Source organism: Globicephala melas, chromosome 16, assembly GCF_963455315.2.
Source record: "Globicephala melas chromosome 16, mGloMel1.2, whole genome shotgun sequence".
NCBI lineage: Eukaryota > Metazoa > Chordata > Mammalia > Artiodactyla > Delphinidae > Globicephala > Globicephala melas.
In genome coordinates, this window is record NC_083329.1 from 30,163,396 (window position 1) to 30,188,516 (window position 25,121).

At 37.2% G+C, this 25,121-nt stretch overlaps 1 protein-coding gene across 1 annotated transcript in view; it reads left to right on the forward strand.

Moving 5' to 3' along the window:
- Positions 1-25,121, forward strand: part of ARHGAP19 (Rho GTPase activating protein 19) — a 54,773-nt gene that overhangs the window by 8,056 nt on the left and 21,596 nt on the right. The window contains exons 2-6 of the mRNA XM_030865220.2: positions 12,740-13,005; positions 14,317-14,397; positions 16,190-16,399; positions 18,611-18,837; positions 20,554-20,640. Of these exons, the coding sequence (XP_030721080.1) occupies positions 12,740-13,005; positions 14,317-14,397; positions 16,190-16,399; positions 18,611-18,837; positions 20,554-20,640 (871 nt within the window). The remainder of the gene's footprint in view (positions 1-12,739; positions 13,006-14,316; positions 14,398-16,189; positions 16,400-18,610; positions 18,838-20,553; positions 20,641-25,121) is intronic.

Below are 25,121 nucleotides of genomic sequence, written 5' to 3' on the forward strand. Positions count from 1 at the left end.
ATCTTGTAGGAAAACCATTGTTCTTTTCTGTAGTTAAGTATAAAACTATAGTGATGGGTAAAAAAAGAGTGAGTTTGTCAGAAGCTTACAAGTTTTGTGATTTACCTTATAAATAATTATTTAAATATGGAGTGCGTTAATGACAGTACATTTATAATGGGAAATGTGTTAGTATCAAACTGTAACACTGTATAAAGCCATAGCTTTTAAGATAATCAGATGAAAACATAAATAACAATATCAGTTATGAAATTAAATACAGATAATTTGTCAAGCTGAAGTATTACCTGAAAGCTAGACACCAGTTTTTTGTTATTGCAAGAATGAAACAGTTAGAATCACAGAAAAATTCAGTCTCCTGCCAGCTGAGTTTTATTATGCTGTAGTATTTATTAACCTTAAGTTTTAGAAAAATTAATATGTAATTAAAATATTGTGTATACTCAAAAGTATGAAAATGAGATGCTTCCTTTAAAGCTATATAGATTAGGCATATAAGTTTAATTAAGTTTGGGCCTTATTTCTTTTGCTTACTGACCAGGGTATATTACATAGCATAAAACAAATTTCTTGGGACTCAGTAAGATTACAAAGTACGATAATGATCTGAGCCAAGCTATAACAGATAAACTTTCCCCACTTCAACAGAAAATATTGTCCAACATACCATGTAAAGCTACATCTATTTCAAAAATGTTCCTGATTATATGATCCTAATTTTCTTTTTTTGCTCCATTCATTTTTCACCATAGAAAATTAAAATGATTTGGTTGATCTTTGTCCAAGTTTCTGAAATGTGTTACAATAAAGAAGTAAGACATTGTTTGACATGCTTTAAAATAATGTTATCCGTTTAGAGATAAAGATGTCTCAGTTGGGTTCTATCAGTATCAATGAAAAGAGAAAAAAAATTCATGAATGAAATATAGAAATCACATGGTTCTTAATATTAAATTTGTAATTGCATGCCCTATGACAGCTACAATTGCTACATGTGTTTTAATTGTACCTTTGGGGAGGGGGGAACCTCATTAATTTAGGAATTGTAACTAAAGAATGACATTGGGATTACATAATGAAGTTCTTCACTTGTTTTATTATTTTTTATTTTTTAAAATCTATTTATTTATTTTTGGCTGCTTTGGGTCTTCGTTGCTGCGCGCAGGCTTTCTCTAGTTGTGGCGAGCGGGGGCCACTCTTCGTTGCGGTGCGCAGGCTTCTCATTGCGATGGCTTCCCTTGCTGTGGAGCACGGGCTCTAGGCACCTGGGCTTCAGTGGTTGCGGCACGTGGGCTTCAGCAGTTGTGTCTCATGGGCTCCAGAGCGCAGACTTAGTAGCTGTGGCGCACGGGCGTAGCTGCTCCGCGGCATGTGGGATCTTCCCGGCCCAAGGCCCGAACCCATGTCCCCGGAATTGGTAGGTGGATTCCCAACCACTGTGCCACCAGGGAAGTCCCACTTGTTTTATTTTTATGCTGAACACAATTACAAGGATAAAACCAAGTAAGTAAAAACAATGACACCAAAGAAAAACTCACCAAATAACAGGAAACTAACAATTAGGGGAAGATGAGAAACCAAGAAAGTGTGCAGGAATATCATTTAGTAACATTCTTTTTTTTTTTTTTTTTTTTTTTGCGGTACGCGGGCCTCTCACTGCTGTGGCCTCTCCCGTTGCGGAGCACAGGCTCTGGACGCGCAGGCTCAGCGGCCATGGCTCACGGGCTCAGCCGCTCCGCAGCATGTGGGATCTTCCCGGACCAGGGCACGAACCGTGTCCCCTGCATCGGCAGGCGGACTCTCAACCACTAGCGCCACCAGGGAAGCCCTAGTAACATTCTTGATGTTATCATCAAATACTTTCTGCTCTCTAAGAAAGTCAAACTTTAATCAGAGAACACTACATGCACTATAATAAGCCCTTTGAAATGTGGCTAGCTTTTGTATTTTTAAGTCTATTTAGCATTTTAAAGTTTTCTGAATTTTGGAATCCCTACAATCCCTGCATTGGTTGCACTAATAGTTTCTTCACTCAAGTAACAAGGTCTACATTATTTTTTTCTTTTGGTCAGGTCATTTTGTGGCTGCTGTCCTTGTGACCAAGCTCTCCTTAATTAGATCTGCCGTTCAATCTGCTTCATTTGTTAGGATGACCCTAAGCAAGAGATCAGTCATCTTTCAATCCGTGTTTTTCATCGAATAAACTGGCTTTTAAATATTAAAAATAAGTACACCAATGTGAAACATACAGTTATGTCATTGTGTTAAACTTTCATTGAAAATTTGAACCCAGGGTATGTATATTAAGATTGTACAGAGGGGGGCTTCCCTGGTGGCACAGTGGTTAAGAATCCACCTGCCAATGCAGGGTACATGAATTCGAGCCCTGGTCCGGGAAGATCCCACATGCTGCAGAGCAACTAAGCCCGTGTGCCACAACTACTGAGCCTGCGTTCTGGAACCCGTGAGCCACAACTACTGAGCCCGTGTGCCACAACTACTGAAGCCCACGTGCCTAGAGCCTGTGCTCTGCAACAAGAGAAGCCACCGCAATGAGAAGCCTGCACACTGCAACGAAGAGTAGCCCCCACTCGCTGCAGCTAGAGAAAGACCGCACACAGCAACAAAGACCCAACACAGACAAAAATAAATAAATAAATAAAAAAAAGATTGTACAGAGGGGCTTCCCTGGTGGCGCAGTGGTTAGGAATCTGGCTGCCAATGCAGGGGACATGGGTTCGATCCCTGGTCCAGGAAGATCCCAATGCTGTGGAGCAACTAAGCCCGTGCACCACAACTACTGAGCCTGCACTTTGGAACCCGCAAGCCACAACTACTGAAGCCTGTGCACCTAGAGCCTGTGCTCTGCAACAAGGGAAGCCACCACAATGAGAGGCCCGCGCACCACAACTAGTGAAAGCCTGCACTCAGCAAAAAAAAAAAAAAAAAAAAAAGATTGTACAGAGGATAAAGCCTAAATTTATTAAAGCATAAATATTTTAACTGACACAATAGATTCTTTTTAGGTGTTAAGAAATAAAAGTGTTGAAAAGAAATTGGAATATTTAAATTGTAAAAATTTCATTTCAAAAGTATTAATATACTTCATGCACCGTAAAATCTCATACATTAGAATCTGTCTTTTCAATATCTCATCATCTCAACAGTTGGTGTCACTCACAGTTCTGAGTGGGAAAGCGTATTGTATTGTGTTTTCCCAAAGTGGTGGTTGCTTAAGATTTACTACAGTGAAAAAAATCTCATAATTGCTTCCAGTTTCAAAGGAGTTTTAGCAGAATGCCCAAGATCTCTTTAAAATAATGACACTTAAAAGACTAACATTTATGTGCAAATGCAATAAAAGAAAAATTGTTCGCAACCCAATTTTTTTTTTTTTTTTTTTTGCGGTACGCGGGCCTCTCACTGTTGTGGCCTCTTCCTGTTGCAGAGCACAGGCTCCGGACGCGCAGGCTCAGCAGCCATGGCTCGTGGGCCTAGCCGCTCCGCAGCATGTGGGATCTTCCCAGACCAGGGCACGAACCCGTGTCCCCTGCATCGGCAGGCGGACTCTCAACCACTGTGCCACCAGGGAAGCCCCGCAACCCAATTTTTAAAGTCATCTCATGGGGTCTTCTGGGTGCCCATGTGCTAATTGCACCTGTAATTGACCACTTGTATTTTTGAAAACAGACATAGTGGAAAAAAAATAGTATCTTGTAGTGTTCAGTGAATTTTAAGCTTCTGGATGCCAGAGACTTAGTTTAGTTTCTTGTTCCTGTACCTTACAATTTCTTAAAATTATAAAGCACTCAGTAGATCACGGTTAGTTTGAATTTAAATGACATGTGAGTGGCTGTGATTTCTTGTTTGGCTAACATGTGCCTCAGAAAAGCAATTCACCTTCTTATGATGGTTGATGAAGAGACTTACGATTAGTTTCGTAGAATACTGACTAAGAGATTAAAGCTCTTAAGAATTTTCAATATGTGAAGTTATATAGATATGAACAAGTCATATGCCAGAGCAAAAGCATTAGCTGTCTCTTGGATAGTATTAATATCACTCTGGACTTTGGAACAAGTGGATTTAGAAGTAGTCTTTTGGAACCTAATCTGACCCTAGGTAGAAATACTTTGGTTTTAATTGCTTGAGGCTCATGGCATTTAAAGTCTGTAGGAAAAGATAGTCTCCTGAAGCTTTGACTATACTTTTTTGAGGGGTAAATAGCTTTAAGATAATGATACGAGAGACACTGTGCTGTCAGTGAAGCATCCTATAGAACTTTCTCCAAATGAATAGGGAATTTTGCTGTTACTTTTCTAATACAAGTAAACTTTCTTCCAATTGTACACCAGCCAGGAGGAGAAAAAGTAAGGGAGGTGGCAGCAACAGAATTAATACTAATTCTTGTGACACCCAAAGGGATAAAAATTGACAAGTTAAATATATGTTAATAAACTTGTGTTATTGGTGCTCGTAGGAAGAATAATTAGCCTTCTTGACTGAGAAGTTTTCATCGTCATTTCATAGGGCAAAATCTTGATCACATTTCCAGAATGTTTAGGTTAAGAGGGTAAAGCAATCAGGAATTCCTTCATCTGCCACTTTAATTCAGATCAAGTTGCTCTAGTAGTCTGAAATTAGTTCAAGTTGGGATCAAATAAATATAGGGGCCAAATATATATATTTTTTTATTTATTTGTTTTTATTTTTGTCTGTGTTGGGTCCTCGTTGCTGTACGCGGGCTTTCTCTAGTTGCGGGGAGCGGGGGCTACTCTTTGTTGCAGTGCCTGGGGCTCCTCATTGTCATGGCTTCTCATTGCGGAGCACGGGCTCTAGGCGCGCAGGCTTCAGTAGTTGTGGCACACGGGCTCAGTAGTTGTGGCTCGTGGGCTCTAGAGTGCAGGCTCAGTAGTTGTGGTGCACGGGCTTAGTTGCTCCTCAGCATGTGGGATCTTCCTGAGCCAGGGCTCGAACCCGTGTCCCCTGCATTGGCAGGCAGATTCTTAACCACTGTGCTGCCAGGGAAGCCCCAAATATATTTTTGTAGATGATTGGAGTCTAAATTAGTGATAAGAGGTCCATATTACAGAACCTTGGATAGCTACTTTTAAGGGCAGATCTTGGGATGTAAGTGTTTCAAAATTTTTGTTTAAGAAATTTTATATTATTTCCTGAAAAACTGTGGTACTACTTATCAACTTTAAACTGTTTCTGTTATAAAGACCCTGCCAGCTTGGACACACGGGACCTACTTTTATCCTTTCTTTTTATGTACAACTTTCATAATACCAGTTTAACTTTGGCATGTAGAAAAAGGGAAGAATAATAGCCTCTTCTTTAATACTTGTATTCATATCTAACAGCTTTCCAATAAAGTGACACATTTAAAGCCATGTTTCAGAGCCAGAGATTGAAAAAGTAGTAAGAGAGTGCATACTTCTCTCAGGGTGGTAAGTCAGGTTTAGACAACTTTAAATATAGCTCATATTTTGATAGATGTTGCCAAGATTGTGGTTCTTGGAGAACAAATCAAGTTAAGCAATTCACTAGGGAGGAAACATTTAGTTTTGTGGGTATGGAGTTTTGGTAGTAGTCAGCCAAAAGATACATCTGCAGCATACAGGTTTTTTTTTTTTTCTCCCACTGCCTTGAATTTTGCAGATTCATGGGTTCAACATGCCTCAAAAGCACCTGCATTTCATTTTTATGTAATTGATTTTTCAGCTGTGAATTTTGTTTCCAGTCCTTTCACTAAGCATATCACCTTACATGTAGAGATCCATCTAGTGGTAAAAGTAATCATTGCAGACTATAGGTAATAAAAAATATCCTGTTTGAGGGGTAGGTCTTACCTCTATTACTCTTTGGGATAGTTGCCTAGTATATGCATTTAAATACTGGAGTCCTTGCTATTTCTGTATGCCTGTATACTTAACTACTAATTCTCCTGGTTCTAGACATTTATGCAAAAACCTTTATGATGAGGAAATTAACCTTTAGTATATACTGTACTTAGATTTTCTGTGATATTTACATCAAGTTGTAGCAAGACTTAGGTCAAAACTACCTGGTTACTTAAAAAAATTTGTCATCAAGGATGTTGGTTATATATACAAGTAATAATATAATCAGTACTCTTTCTAACACCCAGCTTCAACAAATGTTAACATTTTCCAGATTTACCTCAAATGAACCACTCCCCTTTCCCCCAGCTGAATACTTTATCACAAAAACAGTGCTAACACCCTAGAAACTCCCCTTATGTCCTCTGGCCTCCTCATAATCACAAACCCCCAAAGGTAACCATTATCCTGAATGGTAAATACATCTTTGCTTCTCTTTACAATTTTGCTACTTAAGCAAGTACAGATCTTCCTTGATTTATGATGGAGTCGAAAATGCATTTAGTACACCTAACCTACTGAACATGATAGCTTAGCCTAGCCTACCTTAAACATGCTCAGACCACTTACATTAGCCTATAATTGGTCAGAATCATTTAACACAAAGCCTATTTTGTAATAAAGCGTTGAATATCTCATGTAGTTTATTGACTACTCTACTGAAAGTGAAAAAACAATGGTTGTATGGGTACAGGATGGTTGCTGTCCAGCATCACGAAAGAGTATTCTACTACATATTGCTAGCCTGGGAAAAGATCAAAATTCAAAATTGAAGTACGGTTTCTACTGAATGCATATTGCTTTCACACCATCATAAAGTTGAAAAAGCGTAAGTTGAACCATTGTAAGTTGGAGACTGTATCTCTAAACACTGTATTTTTTGTCTTTTTTTTTTTTTTTTTTTTTTTGCGGTAAGCGGGCCTCTCACGGTCGTGGCCTCTCCCGTTGCGGAGCACAGGCTCCGGACACGCAGGCTCAGCGGCCATGGCTCACGGGCCCAGCCGCTCCGCGGCATGTGGGATCTTCCCAAACCGGGGCACAAACCCGTGTCCTCTGCATCGGCAGGCGGACTCTCAACCACTGCGCACCAGGGAAGCCCTATTTTTTGTCTTTTTAAAAAATAATTTATTTATTTATTTTTGTCTGCGTTGGGTCTTCATTGCTGCGTGCGGGCTTTTCTCTAGTTGTGGTGAGTGGGAGCTACTCTTCGTTGCGGTGCTTCTCATTGCGGTGGTTTCTCTTGTTGCGGAGCATGGGCTCTAGGTGTGCAGGCTTCAGTTGGTGTGGCCCACGAGCTTAGTTACTCCACTGCATGTGGGATCTTCCCGGACCAGGGCTCGAACCCGTGTCCCCTGCATTGGCAGGCGGATTCTTAGCCACTGCGCCACCAGGGAAGCCCTGTCATTGTTTTTTAATTTGCAGTTCCTTGGTGTCTAATGATATTGAGTAGCTTTTTAAATGAGATTTTATGGAAATCTCATGCTTGTTTTTCTATTAGACTATTTATTTTTTCTTATTGATTAATACGAAGTCTACATATATTCAAGATATGAGCCATTTTTTGCTGTATGTATTGTAGATATATTTTCCCACTCTGTGCCTGTCATTTTCACTTTCTTGATGGTGTATTTTGATAAACACAAGTTCTCATTTTAATGAAGTCAATTGTATTGATCTTTTTCTTTAATATTTTTTATGTGTTATTTAAAAATTATTTCCCCACCCTGAGTTCAATAATATATTCTTCTATATTACCTTCTAGTAGGCTTATTGTTTTGTTGTTCACCTTTAGATCTATAATTCACCTGGAATTGACCTTGTGTATAGTGACATAGGTGTCAATTTTCATTTTTTCCCCCATAGATGTCCACGTGTCCCCGCACCATTTCGTGAAAAAGTCATTCATTCCCCATTGATTTGCAGTGCCACCTTATCCTGAATCCAGTAAAGAAGAAAGGAAGTAATAAATATAAGAGCAGAAATTAGTGAAATAAACAACAAACATGTAATAGAGGAGTTCAGTAAAACCAAAAGCTGGAACCTTGACAAAGCTAATAAAAATTGCTAAATCTCTAATAAGATTCATAAATTAAAAGAGAGAGAAAACATAAATTACCAATATCGGGAACAAGGAGGAGGACATCACTACAGAACCTGGACACATCAAAAAGTTCCTAAGAGGATATTATGAACAAGTTTATGCCAGTAAAGTTTGAATATTTATGTGAAATAGACAAAACCCTAGACATATCTGGCTTACCAAAATTAATACAAGAAGAAATAGAAAATTTGAATAGTTCTGTAACACAAAATAAATTGAGTATATATAATTAAAAACCTTACAAAGAAAACTCTAAGTCCAGATGGCTTCATCAGCCAATTCCATCAAACATTTAAAGAAGAAATGACACAAACTTTTTCAGAAAACAGAAAAATAGGACACACTCCCCAACTCACTTTGTAAGGCCAGCACAACCTTGATACAAAACCTAATGAAGACAATATAAGAAAGAACAATTCCACAATAATCTCACTTATGAACATAAATGGAGAAACCTAAACAAACTATTAGCAAACCAAATTCGGTAATATATAAAAATGATAATACATTATTATAATATTGGGTTTATTCTAGAAATGCCCAGCTGGTTTAACATTAATCATTCATTCACTACATAAACAAAATAAAGGAGAAAAATTATATGATTGTCAAAAAATTTTGATGAAATTAAGCACAGACTCATGATAATAAATAAATAACCCTTAGCAAACTAAGAATAAGAAGATATCACCTGAATCTGATAGTTTATGCCAAAATGATGGGTGGGGAAAAATACCATTTTTCAATTTTCTTTACCCTGATAACTTCTAAAGTTAAGATTCTGTTCATGTTTATTAGTCATTTAGACCCCTCTTCTATGAATTACTTGGTTATATCTTTTGACAAATTTTTTTTTCAGTTTATGGCTTGTCTTTTATTATTACTTTTAAAGTTTTACATTTATTTGTTATTTATTTATTTATTATGAATGGGTAGTATGTTCACGAGTCAAAAATCCAGAAAATACAAAAAAGCATACAGTGAAAAGTTTCTCTCCCACTCCTGTTCTTTCATCCAGTTCCTCTCTCCAGAGGCACTGTGACTTCATTTTTTGAGAACTTTGTTTATAATGTTATTTGTTGAACAGACATTTAAAATTTTAATGTAGTTAAATGTTTCAATCTTTTCTTTGTGGATTGTGCATTTTATGTCATGTTTAAGAAGTCTTTTTTCTGCCTCATTAATTTATTCTTTTTAAAGTTTGACTTTTTTGGAAGGGAATCTAAACAAGCATGTATATATGTACATGTATAACTGGTTCACTTTGCTGTACAGTAGAAACTAACACAACATTGTAAAGCAACTATATTCCAATAAAAATAAAAAAAATTGGCTTTTCATATTTGGATCTTTATTCTGTCTGGAATTTATTTTTTGTGTATGACGTGAGGTAGGGATCACCCTTCCTTTTATATTATAAAACTGCTTGTCCTTATACTGTTTATATTGTGTGATTGTTTTGTCTAATACAACTTTCAGTGTGATGGGAGACTACTCTCGCGTTTCATCTATGTGTTGGCAAATACAATTCACTTGGTCCAGTTTTTAATTTCTATTTTGTTCCTACTTGCAGATGAGTGCTTAGAGTCCGAATAAGTACTGCCTTTCAGGCCCCATAATGTGCCCTTGTGTCCTCTAACATGTCTGGAATTTGTGTAGGCTGTGATGGGGCAGGGAAAGGAGGGTTTCTTTGTTACAACGAACAAGGAGAAAGCTTTTTTCCTGTCTCTTCGATTTACCAATGCCTCATCAGAAGCTTTCAGCATTTATGTAAGAAATTAATTTTTTTCTTAAACTTGAGCAAACTTAGAGTTTGTTTTAAAATTAGATACTGTAGAGGAGGAAGTTGTTTTTGCTTAAAAATAGTATTTTTCTTTTTCTTTAGCCCTTCTCTTAAGTTCTTGACCATGTTCTGTGATATTCTCAGCTTTATATTGTGGTACTATGTATTCCATGGAAAGAGATTAGCGGACTTTGTGATATGGGGATAATTTAAAAACATAACCTACTATATCTGTCTTTTCCATCTCTTATCTTCCATTTTACTTCCTTTTTTTAACCACTTCTCTCCCTTACTTTTTGTCTTACCACATGCTCCACTCAGAAAAAGTGAAGGAGAGGAAAAAAAAAGAACTAGGTTAAAGAAGTTAAAGTGAGACAAAACAAAAGTGAATGATTATGGGAAGGAAGGGGAGAAAAAGCAGAAGGGGAAAAGAAACTGAGATTGCTTGTTTGTTACTTGTGTATTAGGACTCCTAAGGTGTCTCTTTCTTGTATTCCTTGTGAATAGGTAGGGGCAGCCTTGAACTTATTTATTCTCCTACCTATTCTACCTATTTCGGAGGGAGCAGACTGCAAGGTAGAAAGGATTCTGTTGAGAAACGATGTAGTAGGGTTTTGTGCCTTCGGCTCCTTTCTACTTGTCTATTTGATCCAGTTTAGTGCCTGAAGGTCAACTGTGATATAAGTTTTGGAATCTCAACTGAGTCTTACTCTGGATATTAATAAACTAAAGATCTGGAGGTTATATGTATGTATGTGTTTCTACTTTAAGAATATAATGGATGCTATTCATGTACATTTATATGTTAGCATTAATTTGATCTGGATTCTGTTTTTTAGAATTAAAAGGGATGTGACATCCATAAAAGCTTAGATCTGATAAATTTTAAGACTCTTTTCGGTGCTAACCCATTTCATGATTTTCTGGCTCTCTCAGTAGAGTAGTAATTTCTCATTGGCAGTGATTATAAGTAATAGTTGTCTATTGACTCATTTCTTGACTGAAATAAGCTGACATTAAAAAAAAAGGCTTTGTCAACGCTTAGGATGAAATTGCTTTTGATTTTATTTGGCTTGTATTATAATCATTTGCCAATGATTATACAGGGAAAATTATACAGGAATTTATACAGGAAAAATAACCTTAGTGTATAAAAAGGTTGAGGAAACAGCATTTTAAGTTCTCTTTCTTTAATGACTTTTTGGCTTGAAAATACACATTCATAATTTTTATGTAAATTCTTATGTTATCATTTTAGAGAAAAGAAATTTAGTAGCCACCAACTGAAGATTTGGGCTGTTGAATAAAATTATGTAATAACTTTTCAGGGAAGTAGAGATGAACTTTGAAATTTACCCATGCCTTGTTTTCATTATACCATGTTAAAAGTGATCCATGTAGGACTTCCCTGGCGGTGCAGTGGTTAAGACTCTGTGCTTCCACTGCAGGGGAGCTAAGATCCCACATGCCATGTGGTGTGGCCAGAAAAAAAGAAGTTCCATGTAGTATTGGCAAAGTGTGTTAAAGATTAGTTATATTTAATGTTTAGAGATATCATTTTTCCTGGAACAGTGCTTTGGTACCTAGGGTGTTGTGGAAACTTTTAAGTTGTGATTGTTTTTATTGTGGGAATGTTTGATTGAGTCAGGTGGATTTCAGCTTTGTCTGACAGATGTGATGACTTGTCCTTTCTGGCTTGTGTTACATTTACTCATTGGTTGTATAATAGATGGCTGTTTATATAATGAAAATTAGAATAAGCCATTAGAGATGATTGATAATGGATACAAACAAGTGGTGATGTGTCTGCTACAAGAGATGGAATAATACAGTTCTTATATGTAACATGTTAAAATTAGAAAACAATAGGGAAGAAAATATTTCTGAGAGTCAGAGGAGCTTTGCTAGAAGTATAGCCCAAATAATTTAGGAGTGGAAAACCAGCTATGATCAAGGGCCAACAGAACATATCTGCTGGGTATTACTCAGTGATAGAAGAGTAAAATTAGAAGCAAAATACAGAATTTTTTTAAGTGCCTTAGAGAGGAAGAACCTGTCTGAGCAAAGTTTGGACTTAGACGATGGGCCAAAGCCATCCAGAATGAAGGATTTTAAAATAAAACCCATTTCTGAACCTTGGCAAGGCTGAATTAATATCTATTTTATGTACCTGTAAGTGCCTTCCATTCTAGTGAAGGCTTTTTGGTTATGAGGAACAGAATCCAAAGCGCCTGGCTCAGTTGAAGGGGACTGATTATAAGGAAACACCTGCCTGTGTAGGGACCCAGGAACCAAAGAACCCTAAGGGTAGAGTAAATGTTTTCAAAATGTCTACTATACTGTTCAGATATAGTTTTAGCTCTTCAGTAGTCTCATGCTCACTGTCACATGGTTTCTGTGGCATTTGCGACTAGCCTGTGTTACTGTCAGCAGTTAATCACTGGATGGAAAATACCATACAGTGCTGGCTATACTCCCAGGAAGGCCTTAATTTAATGATTACCCATTGCTGTGTTAGGGGGAACAGCTGCAGTTCTGATGTTTTACAAGAATTTAATGGTAATAGTTTAGGGTTTGACTGTTTTAATAAGGAAAGTGGTCTATGTGACTGCCAGTTCTAATATACTCTTAGACTCAGGAGGCTGTAAGGATCTCTATCTTCTTGCAGTGAATGCCTAAAATTAAGAGGCAAATTCAGGTCATATCATAGAGGCTGTTTGGTGTCTTTTCTTTAAACTAAAATTCTAAGGTGGATATAACCTAAACAGCAACAAGCCCAAATTGTCTTCTTTTATGCAGTCAGCAGATTGGGGATTAGGTTTTCAAAAGACCAGTCTGTAGGTTATATATATGCCCACAGAAAGAATGAATAATTGTATGGTCGAGAGGGAATGCGAAACCCATATTAAAAATGATCCCCCCAAAGATTCTTCTGTTTCATGTTTTCAGAGATGCCATCTGCAATTTTGTTATCTGCAATGACTCTTCCCTTCGAAGTCAGCCCATTATCTTCAATCCTGACTTTTTTGTGGAGAAACTCCGACATGAGAAACCTGAGGTGTTCACCGAGTTGGTGGTCAGCAATATCACAAGGCTCATCGACTTGCCTGGAACTGAGTTGGCTCAGCTGATGGGAGAAGTGGACCTTAAGTTGCCTGGTGGGGCCGGCCCGGCATCAGGATTCTTCCGGTCTCTAATGTCTCTCAAGCGAAAGGGTAGGAGATGTATCTGTGAAGGGGGCAGGTCTCAGCTGCTCCCTGGGCTTCATTCTGAACATCTGCATGTTCATGGAGGAGTTTCTATTATTATAAAGCACTTTTTGTCATTTTTCATTTATATGAGTAGTAAAACCTTAAGTAATATTAATAAAAATTATAAAAACTGTCTAGATAAATTAAAGCATATATATCAGTCCCCAAGACATAACATGATTAGTTTAGGTAGTTATCAGGGGCACCTTGATTTTCATGCCCTATTAATACTATACTAAAATAATATTAAAGATACAAAGTTTCACAGCTGGTGAGTACAGTAAAGAAAGTTTGAACATTTTTTTATTGCAGTAGTTCTCAAATGTTTTCATTCCATGGAATGCTTTGATAAGGCAAATACCTATGAATCACCCAAAAAAAGCCTTCTCAGAAATAAGTTATTAGTGATATATATAATATATTATGACTATTAACACTGCTTTTGATAAGATGTTAAAGAGGTACTATTTTGTTTTTTAATTTTTTTAAATTAATTTATTTTTTAAAATAAATTTATTTTTTATTTTTGGCTGTGTTGGGTCTTCGTTGCTGTGCACTGGCTTTCTCTAGTTGCAGTGACGGGGGGCTACTCTTTGTTGCGGTGCGCAGGCTTCTCATTGCGGTGGCTTTTCTTGTTGCGGAGCACGGGCTCTAAGCGCGCAGGCTTCAGTAGTTGTGGCACGTGGGCTCAGTAGTTGTGGCTTGCGGGCTCTAGAGCTCAGGCTTAGTAGTTGTGGCACACGGGCTTAGTTGCTCCACGGCATGTGGGATCTTCCCGGACCAGGGCTCGAACCCATGTCCCTTGCATTGGCAGGCAGATTCTTAACCACTGAACCACCAAGGAAGCCCCTGTTTTTTTAAATATTAGGAAATCCTGAGGGCAGCAAAAAAAGTTTAAACATTATAACAGATCAGACCCTATACCAACTCTAGTGGATAATCTATCATGCTCTGACAATCATGGGTCTAAGTTCTATTTTTTGTTTGTTTTTAAATTACATATCAATATTCTAGGTATTGCTACTTAAATAAGAAGACGGTCTTTGCCTTCAAGGAACCTACCATCTAAGATTAAACTCGCAGAGAGTTGATTGAGAGTTTTCTGATTACATTTTCTGGTACACTTCCAACTTTAAGGTTTTTGTTTACTGACCCTGTGAAAATACTTGCTAAACTGTAACATAATATACTTGAGGGGTATGTTGCTTTTAAGTATGCTGATTTTGTACTATTTGTGGAAAATATAGCCTTGTTCTATTGTATGGTTTTTTTCAGAAAAAGGAGTAATATTTGGATCCCCACTGACAGAGGAAGGCATTGCCCGTATATACCAACTGATTGAATATCTACACAAAAGTAAGACTACTTGAAATTTTGTCATTCTTTGTTAATGAAGAATTGTCAGTTTTCTACTGGGAGCTAACATCCTTGATTTCGCAATTGTTAGGTGACAATTAACCATCAACAAAGACACTAATCAATGATAATTTCAGGTGGTATGTTTCTAAATATATTTCCTTTAAAATTTCATCTCATATATTGATTTGTTTTATACTCTCAAAGATATATATACATTAGATAGTGTCTATGAAATCACAATTTCCCCTTGACTGAAAGAGACATTTCTTCTGTAAAAATACGTTGCTCCTTTATAACATTTACTCCAGGGAGCATAATTTATTGCCAAAGATACTTTTCATCTCTAGAATTCTCTGATTAAAATACACTCTTCACTTAATTCCTTTTTCATTTTTTTAGTAGTCATACTGGTTATGTCATTGCTCTAAGTGTTTGGCAGAGCTGAGTGTATATGAAATGTGTGGCTTTATGTGATGTCTTGATAAATTTGACACTAACACTTATTTATGTCTTATTCTATATGGGACATTGTGCTAGGAGCTAGAGCAGAGGTTGCAAACTGACAGCCTAAGAGTTTAAGTCATCTATATTCATATTTTGTTTGTTTGGCAAAGGATTAAATTAAAAATAAAATAAGTTATCAGTCTTTTAAAATGGAAACAGTCCAGGTTTTCAACTTCTTTGGATAATAGGAAATAATAGGAAGATCTAGCATCCTTGGGCCCTGTTGCCACTTGGACACAGTCAGCTGGAGCACAGGTAGGTGCTCCTCAGTTTGCTAGGGTTCCTGTTCATTCATTTACTGTTACCAGCCTGGCGTTGTAGGCATTTGAACTTGGACCCCTGAATTAGGGGGTTATACAAAGAAATATGGACCTAAGCTGAAAACATAACTCTCGTGCTTCTTCCAGGTCAAACCAAAACAATATGTCTCATCTTTTTTATCCCCTTAGATTAGCTTAAAATATAGGTGGGAGGGAAGAATCGTTTAGTTGGGATGACCCTGAGCTTCTGGGAATCTCTTAGACTGAAAGGTGATCTGATAGGTTAGAGTTTTAATTCCTGGGGCAGCACAGAGACTCTAGATTCATTTTAGGCTGGGAAACTGTTTTACAGGAGCAATGAACCCCCACAGATGAACTTGGCCCCTCCAGCAAAGTCTGAGATGACCCACGGGAAGGGGCCTTCAGGGAGATTTGGCTTTCTTCCAACTTATTTTTCAAGCCCATTCTGACTATTAAGGTTAAATTCAGGGAGTGAGGAGGGATAAATTAGGAGTTTGGGATTAACAATATACACACTACTATATATAAAATAGATAACCAACAAGGACCTACTGTATAGCACAGGGAACTATACCCAATATCTTGTAATAACCTATAATGGAAAGAATCTAAAAAAGAATATATATATATATATATATATCTCTATCTTACTTTGCTGTACACCTAAAACTAACACAACACTGTAAATCAACTATATTTCAACAGAAAATTAAAAAAAAAAAAGGTTAAATTCAGTTTCCAGGTGTGCCTCAGGAGGTTCAGTGACTCCTGGGTGGACCACGTCTCAGTCTGGGAGATCTCTGGGTGCTCAGGGATGTTCAGATATGTTTCCTCAGGGGCCAGTAGGTTCTAAACTAATCTGGGAAGAAAGACAAAAACGTCCTTCAAGTTCTTTGTAAAGGGTCTTTCAAGTATAAAGTGGTCTTTTAGATGACTTATTTTAATCATAATTCCTCTTTTTATTTCCTTTTTCATGTCCTCTGTTTCTCTTCCATGCTGAACAGACTTGAGAGTAGAGGGTTTGTTTAGAGTACCAGGGAATAGTGTCCGACAGCAGATTTTAAGGGATGCTCTCAATAATGGAACTGATATCGACTTGGAATCAGGGGAGTTTCACTCAAATGATGTTGCTACCTTGCTGAAGATGTTTCTAGGAGAGTTACCTGAGCCCCTGCTGACACATAAACATTTTCATGCACACCTCAAAATTGCTGGTGAGTATAGGAGGTGAGAAAGAGATGTGAATACATTTCTTTCAATTTAGTAAAGTCATCTGGAATATTCTGTTGTTTGTAACCCACAGCAGTGCTTCTGTTAATATTGTTTGACTTCATGATATTTCTGGGCTCTCTGAATACTCATAAGCATTGGCTAGTTATGGTTGATTTGGTCAAAATTTTTTTTTGTGGAATAAACTTCTTTGAAGATAAAGTCTGGGTTTTACCTATTTTTGTATTCCTGATGGATCCTAGCATTGCGCTGTGAACATTTTAGTTGCTTAATTTATGTATGCTTTTCACTGGATTGATTGACACACCCAAATCAATTACCCAAATCAGTAGTCACAGTTTTGTATATTTGCCTTAGTTTGAGGCTTTTGCTAAGTATTAATATGCCTCAGTTGAGATCATCACTACTCTTGGAAATTTGCTTCCTATAAATAATTTTACTTGTTTTCTAAATAGGCAATACATTCACATGAATTAAAATTCAAAAGGTTCAAAGAGTATACAGTGAAAAGCCTCTTTCCCACCCCTGTTCCCAGCACTCAGTTTTTCTTCCGAGAGGGAACCAATGCTATTGATTTCTAATGTATCCTTACAGAGATATTTTAGACACTTACAAACACCTACATATATTCTTTTTCTTTCTTTTTATGTAATGGTAGGGTGTTATACACATGGTTCTGTGGTTTGCTTTTTTCATTTACTGTGTTTTGGAGAATGTTCCATTTCCAGCTCATAAATAGTTTCCTCTTTCTCCTTTGTGCTTGTGTTATTCATTCTTAAATTGCACAGCTGTTATGCTGCAATAGGCTCTAAGTGCACACAGCATCCACATCCATACTATATTTACTTAGTTTTCTACCCTTGAGTCTTTTACTCTTGCTTCTAATTTTAAGAAAATAAATAGAAAATTTTTTTCTTTTGAATAATTTTTACTACTTAAAATAAAAACCGAGTTTTGAATTTCTAAAATCTAATAAGATTAGATTTTTTTTTAGCACTTTCAGGAACAGTTTAGATGATACAAATGAGAAAATATTACTAGAGTGTTACATAACTTTACAGTTATTTTGGGGGAGAAATAAAGTTGTTGGATATTTGAAAAAGATATGGGAAATATTGATAAGTTCTTTTTATAAGGGTTAACATGAAGAATGCTTGTTCTGTTTGCTTTCCTGTTGAGTTTATTTAGTGCAGTATCTGAAAGCGCCCCTCCACCACCCCATGATTCACTGTTCTTTGATATCATACTGAGGTGTGGCACAGGTGTATCGTTTGGTACCCCTTGCTGATAACTGGGAGGGATTTTTGTTTTCAATTTCATATTAACAGGGGACAGTTTCTAGAAATGTTATCTGCCTTTCCTACACCTGGAATTATTTTTGAAGTTAAACAGTTTCAACAACACGTTGTTATCATTTTCAGGTCTATATGAATTATACCCAAATGGCTTTCAGTGTCTTTTGAAATTCTGATTATCTAGGGGACTGTTTTTATTGATAACCTGTGTAGCTTGTTAGGGGAGAAACAATGATTCTGACTCCATAAGGAGCTGCCTGGATCATCCTGTTATCAGGGCATAATTCACTCTCATATTTTTTTAGCAGTAAAATATCTTGGTGAGGAAATGTGAAGGGGTGGCATTATTAAAGATATGTGTGGACATGTTTTCATTTCTCTTGAGTATATACCTAGGAATGGGATTGCTAAGTCATATGGTAACTCTATGTTTAACTTTTTGAGGAACTGCCAAACAGTTTTCCAAAGTGATCACACCATTTTACATTCCCACCAGCAGTGTAGGAGAGTTTAATTTTCTCAGCATTCTTGGCAACACTTGTTATTGTCAGTCTTTTTGACTATAGCCACACCTCTGGTTATGAAGCAGTATCTCATTTTGGTTTTGATTTACATTTCTCTGATAGCTAATGATACTGAGTATACAAATGCTTACTGGCCACTTGTATGTCTTCTTTGGAGGAATGTTTATTTAAGTCTTTTGCCCATTTTTGATGGGGTTTTTCTCTTTTAATTATTGAGTTGTATTGACATTATTTTGTTATTATATTTTGCTATAATCTCTATTTATGCTTGATTCTTTTTTTTTCTTTCTTTGATTATAATAAATAGTAGGAGCATTGATTTTTTTTCTTGCTTGTATTTTCTCCCTCCTTTGCAATCACCTCTTTTGTCCTCAAGATTTGATGCAGTTTGATGATAAAGGAAACAAGACCAATGTACCAGATAAAGAGCGGCAAATTGAGGCTCTTCAGTTGCTATTCCTCATTCTCCCTCCACCCAATCGTAACTTGCTGAAGTTATTGCTTGATCTCCTGTACCAGACAGCAAAGAAACAAGACAAGAATAAGATGTCTGCCTATAACCTTGCCCTTATGTTTGCGCCCCATGTCTTGTGGCCAAAAAATGTAAGTGTTGAGGGAAAAAGGAAAGACTGCTTGGTTTTCTTGGGCTGGCCCTCGTCCTATGGCTGTACCTTGGTGAGGTTATCAAGGGCCCAAGGTCTAGTCTTCAGCTTTACAAGGCTAGGAACTTCCTTTATTAGTTCATTTAAGAGTTATTAAACCTGAGGGGGCCAATTCCTGTTAATCTTGCTTATAAATTATAAGTCAATCTCTTGACAAACCTGATTAGCAATTTATTAGTGGAAATTCTTAGAGGAAAATATAGCTACTAAATAAACTAGAATACTGATTTTGGCTGGTCAATGTAAATTCCTTCTTAACATGAAAGTCTTCTTGGGAAATCAAATTGATTTCTGAAGATTGAATGGTATAAATTTAGAATAGAGCTGTATGATCTTACAGGATAGTGTCACTGAGCTTTTAGATAAGATGACACAGAGAGCAATCCTGCCTTGTTGTAGCTTTTCTATATCCTATAGATGTACTCTCCTTAAATAAAGCTGAATATGCTTCTTATTACTGAGACCATGCCCTTCTTAGTGACTTACACGAGAAGTGCATTATCTAAAGGCTTTTGAACTAATTCTTGGCCTGGAAGCACGTAGCTTCATATTCCTGTCCATTCATAAAATAGGTTTTACTGTATGATGGAATTAGAGTCAGGATAACTGGGTTGGAAGCTGCAAACCCCTGTTAACTGTGTCCTTTCCTCTTTCTATGCGTAGGCTCCTCCTCTTTAAGCTGGGCATAATAGCACCTTTTCCACTTACTTGACAGGATTGTTGGGAAGATAATAGAAATAGATGGGATATAGTGACTTATAAAAGATTTGGGGGATTATAGGAAATGAGAAAAGGAAGGTAAAGGAGAGAGGTTGTGTAAGATGTTTTGCCTAACAAGCAACTAGTGAAAAAATAATATAAAGCTCTGGGCCAGGAAGAGCTTCTGCCCAGAGAAAGGTTGATGAAGGGGAGGTGTGTGAGAAGAAAAAGACACACCAACATTTGTCCATGTTAAGGAGATAAAGCCTCGTAGTGAAAGAATTTTAGAACGAGCTCACTGAGACTGAAAAGGAGTAAGTGATCTGTGACTGTAAAGAGAAGCATTGACTGTAAAGAGAAGCCTGTGAAAGAGGTCTTAGTATAAGCAAACATTAAGTAACAAAGATACATGTTGAGGATGCGGGCTTTGGTATAGTAGATATGCTGAAGTGCTTAAAAAAAAGGCAGAGGAAACAAGAGAAGGTAATCAGTGACCATGTGACTGTGTTTTTAAGAAACAGGTGTCACCTCTGGTATCAATTAGTAGTGACAGTTCTCTTTCGTCTTTGGAGAAACTGTAGTTTCTCTAGAGAGCAATGTCCTTGGTGATTGTTACAGATTCTATTCTTCTTTCCCCTTTTCCCAGGGTAGATCTTCTTTAGTAACTCTGCATGTATGTCTGATTATCAGGCAGAATTAGGAAATGAAGATTGGTTCTCAAGGATTTCCTGATCACTTCAGGGACACGTGGTTCTTCCTAGATTATATCATCTCTAGTGGAAATCTGCTGAACCAAAAAACCTTTCCAGAATTAAATGTTGTATTAGAGTCAGCTTTCTTGGAGATAGAAACTATCGTATGTTTGAAAGAATTAGCTTACTGATAAGTAAATGGGAGTATCTGCCTTCTACCTCCCAGCTTTTCATCTCCCTTTTTTGGTTTCTTTTGCTCTGAATAGGTCACTGCAAATGACCTTCAAGAGAATATCACAAAGTTAAACAATGGGATGACTTTTATGATTAAACACTCTCAGAAACTTTTTAAGGTAGGTAATGAATGGGATTTGGACAAGGAGGATGGAACACGGTGGGATCCTGAGAGGGCTATTAAGATGACTAGATAAGAAAGGCCCTGACTGGAACTGGAAACCAGATCGGACAGTGGTAAAACTCAGAGGGAACAACTAAGGTGGGGAAGAATATGGAGGTACCTAGAAGCTGAGTAGGGCTCTGCCCCCTGGGCAATTGGCTCCATGCCCAAGTCATCCTTCCTTTTTCATGAAAGACAGCAGATGTTGGAAGCAGAGTACTTTTATCCTGTCTGCTTCCAGCCAGTAGAATTTTGACAGCCTCCTTTCATCTTGTATTTATTGTCCTTTTTAATGCAAACATGTCTGTCAACATGATTTTCTCAATAATTTAGTGGGTCTCTGTGGATTTTAGTGGGATTCACTCAGAAGATAAATTTAAAGATAAACCCATCTCTTTCTTGGACTCTTGCTGAGAAGGCTGAGGGACAATACCTTTAAGCTTCCTGGAGGCCCTCTGGTTGGATTGAGAGTATCTGGTAGGCATACCTTTTACTCTTTGAAAGGGCCCTTTGTGTAACTGAATATTCTGACCTTTTAATGTTTCTAAGATTTTTAGCAAAAAGTTGCATAGTCACATCCTTGGCCTTTTCTTTAGAGTATACTTTCCTGATGGTGAATTTCTTAATTTTAGCATCTTTTGCCATCTGGAAAGGCTGAGAATTTTTTTTTTTTTTTTTTTTTTTTTGCGGTATGTGGGCCTTTCACTGTTGTGGCCTCTCCCGTTGCAGAGCACAGGCTCCGGACGCGTAGGCTCAGCAGCCATGGCTCACGGGCCTAGCCGCTCCGCGGCATGTGGGATCTTCCCGTACCGGGGCACGAACCCATGTCCCCTGCATCGGCAGGCAGACTCTCAACCACTGCGCCACCAGGGAAGCCCAAGGCTGAGAATTTTTAAGACCACTCAGTTCTGGTTCTTTTTTTGTCTTTCTTCAATTAAAAAAAAGAAAAATGTGGTAAAATACATATGACAACATTTACTATATGTGTACAGGCCAGTGGCATTAATTACATTCATATTATTATGTAAACCATCACCACCATCCATCGCCAGAACTCTTTTCATCTTGCAAAACTGAAACGCTATACCCATTAAACATAACTCCCCATTCATCCCTCCCCCTTGGCCCTGGCAACCACCATTCTACTTTCTGTCTGTACGATTTTGACCACTTTAAGTATGTCATAAAAGTGGAATCAATCAATTTTAGTGATTGGCTTATTTCCTTTAGCATAATGTCTTCAAGGTTCATCTATGTTGTAGCATTTGTCAGGATTTCCTTCCTTTTTAAGGCTGACATTTCATTCACTGTATATACCACATTTTGCTTATCCATTCATCTGTTGAGGACACTTGGGTTCCCTCCACATTTAGTGCTTGTGAATAATGCTTCTCTGAACATGGACATACAATATGTCTTCTAGACTCTGTTTTTAATTCTTTTGGGTATATAGTTGGCTCTCTGTATCTGTGGGTTCCCCATCCACAGATTCAACCAATGGCAGATTAAAAATATTTGGAAAAAAAATTCTAGAAAGTTCCAAAAAGCAAAACTTGAATTTGCTGCACACCAGCAACTATTTATATATCACTTACATTGTATTTACAACTATTTACATAGCATTTGCATTGTATTAGGTATTAAAGTAATCTAAATATGATTTAAAGTATACAGGAAGATGTGTATAGGTTATATGCAGATACTGTGCCATTTTATATAAGGGACTTGAGTATCTGTGGATTTTGGTATCCATGGGGAAATCCTGGAACCAGTAACCTTGGATCCTCAGGTATGACTCTATACCCAGAAGTGGAATTGCTGGATCATATGGTAATTCTAACAGAACTGCCATACTGTTTTCCATAGTTGCTATAATGCTTACATTTTACCATCTCACCAACAAGGCACAAGGGTTCCCATTACTTTGCATCCTCACCAACACTTGTTACTTTGTTTTGGGAATTTTTTTGATTATAGCTGTGTTAATGGTTGTGAGGTGGTAACTCATTGTAGTTTCAATTTGCATTTTCCTAATGATTAGTGATGTGATGTTGAACATCTTTTCATGTGCTTGTTGCTTATCTGCGTATCTTCTTTGGAGAAATGTCTATTCAAGTCCTTTGCCCATTTTTTTTTGGCTGCACCATGCGGCTTGTGGGATCTTAGTTCCCTGACCAGGGATTGAACCCAGGCCACAGCAGTGAAAGCACCAAGTCCTAACCACTGGACCAGCAGGGAATTCCCACCCATGTTTGAATTGGGTTGTTTGCTTTTTTGTTATTGAGTTGCAGGTGTTCTTTATATATTCTAGATATTAAACCCTTATCAGATTTATGATGTGCAAGTATTTCCTCCCATTCTGTGGATTGCCTTTTACTCTGTTGATAGTGTCTTGCTGCACAAAATTTAAAAATTTTTATGAAGTCCCATTTGTCTATTTTTTTCTTTTGTTGCCTGTGCTTTTGGTGTCATATGCAAGAAATCATTGCCAAATCCAATGCTGTGAAGGCTTTGCCCTTTACTTTCTTTTAAGAGTTTTATTGTTTTACATCTTACATTTATCTATTCTGGGTAATTTTTGTATATGGTATTAGGTAGTGGTCCAACTTCATCCTTTTGCATGTGGATATCCAGTTTTACCAACATCATTTGTTGAAAAAACTGTCCTTTCCCCATTGAATAGTCTTGCCACTCTTGTTGAAAATTCGTATATTTGAGGGTTTATCTCTGGACTCTATTCTATTCAGTTGGTCTATATGTTTATCTTTATGCCAGTACCATACTGTTTTGATTACTGTAGCTTTGTAGTAAGTTTTGAAATAAGGAAATGTGAGTCTTTTAGCATTGTTCTTTTTCAAGATTGTTTTAGCTATTGGGGGTCCCTTGAGATTTCATATGAATTTTAGGATGGATTTTTCTGTTTCCTTTTTTTTTAATATATAAATTTATTTATATATTTATTTATTTTTGGCTGCGTTGGGTCTTTGTTGCTGTGCGTGGGCTTTCTCTAGTTGCAGCAAGCGGGGGCTACTCTTGGTTGCAGTGCGTGGGCTTCTCATTGCGGTGGCTTCTCTTGTTGCGGAGCACAGGCTCTAGGTGCTCGGACTTCAGTAGTTGTGACATGTGGGCTCCATAGTTGTGGCTTGCAGGCTCTAGAGCGCAGGCTCAGTAGTTTTGGTGCATGGTCTTAATTGCTCCACAGTATGTGGGATCTTCCGGGACCAGGGCTCAAACCTGTGTCCCCTGCATTGGCAGGCGGATTCTTAACTATTGCGCCACCAGGGATGTCCCGATTTTTCTATTTCTACAAAAACTGTCGTTGGGATTTTGATAGGGATTGCAGTAGATTATTTTGGGTAGTACTGACATTTTAACAGTGTTAAGTCTTCCAATCCATGAACAGGGGATGTCTTTCCATTTATTTATGTTGACTTTAATTTTTTTCGTTAATGTTTTGTAGTTTTCATTGTACAAATCTTTCATCTCCTTGGTTAAGTTAATTCCTAAGTATTTTATTCTTTTTGATGCTATTGTAAATGTAATTGTTTTCTTAATTTCCTTTTTGGATTGTTCATTGTTAGTGTATAGAAATACAACTGATTTTTGTGTGTTGACTTTGTATCCTGCTACTTTGCTGAATTTGTTTATCAGTTCTAACAATTTTTCTTTGAAATCTTTAGAGTTTTCTATATATAAGATCATATCATCTATGAACAGAGATAATGTTACTCCTTTCCAATTTGGCTCTCTTTTATTTCTTTTTCTTACCTAGTTGCTCTGGCTAGTTTTGGTTCCTTTTTGTTTAACATAGTTTTTCCTTCAATTTGTCTCTCTTCTTACTTTATAGTAGCTTGATTCTGCAAGGCCAACAGGAGAGTCTCTCTAGTATGTTCTAACAAGATTCAGATGAAGATATATTTTATATATATCTTATATATAATACATATTTTATATATATAATGTATTATAAATGTATATATCATAATTTAATCACAGTTATGCCATCCCATCACTTTAGCATATTATATAACCTGATCATCACAGGAGCAACATTCAGTCACCAATATTCTTTTGGTTAGAAACAAGTCACAAGTCCATTCACACTCAGGAAGAGGGAATTATGCAGAATGTGAACATGGAGGCCACCGTAGGATTTACCCACTACAGGATGGCAAGTGATCCAAAGTCCAGAGTTTAGAAATGACAGATCAGAATCTTTGATTTAGTAGGCTGTAAAACAAAGGGTCAGGGCTTAGGTGCCGAAGTCAAAGATTATGGTCAATTAGAAGTCAAGATCTAGGTAAGTGAATTAGAGCCGTAGACATAGGACAACAGGAGAAAAAATGGTTTTTAATGATGAACAAAGATCTTTCAAGCCAGTTCTTTATATACTTCTCATTTAGGGGAAGAGCTAGTTCCAAAGCATGGATTTATAGG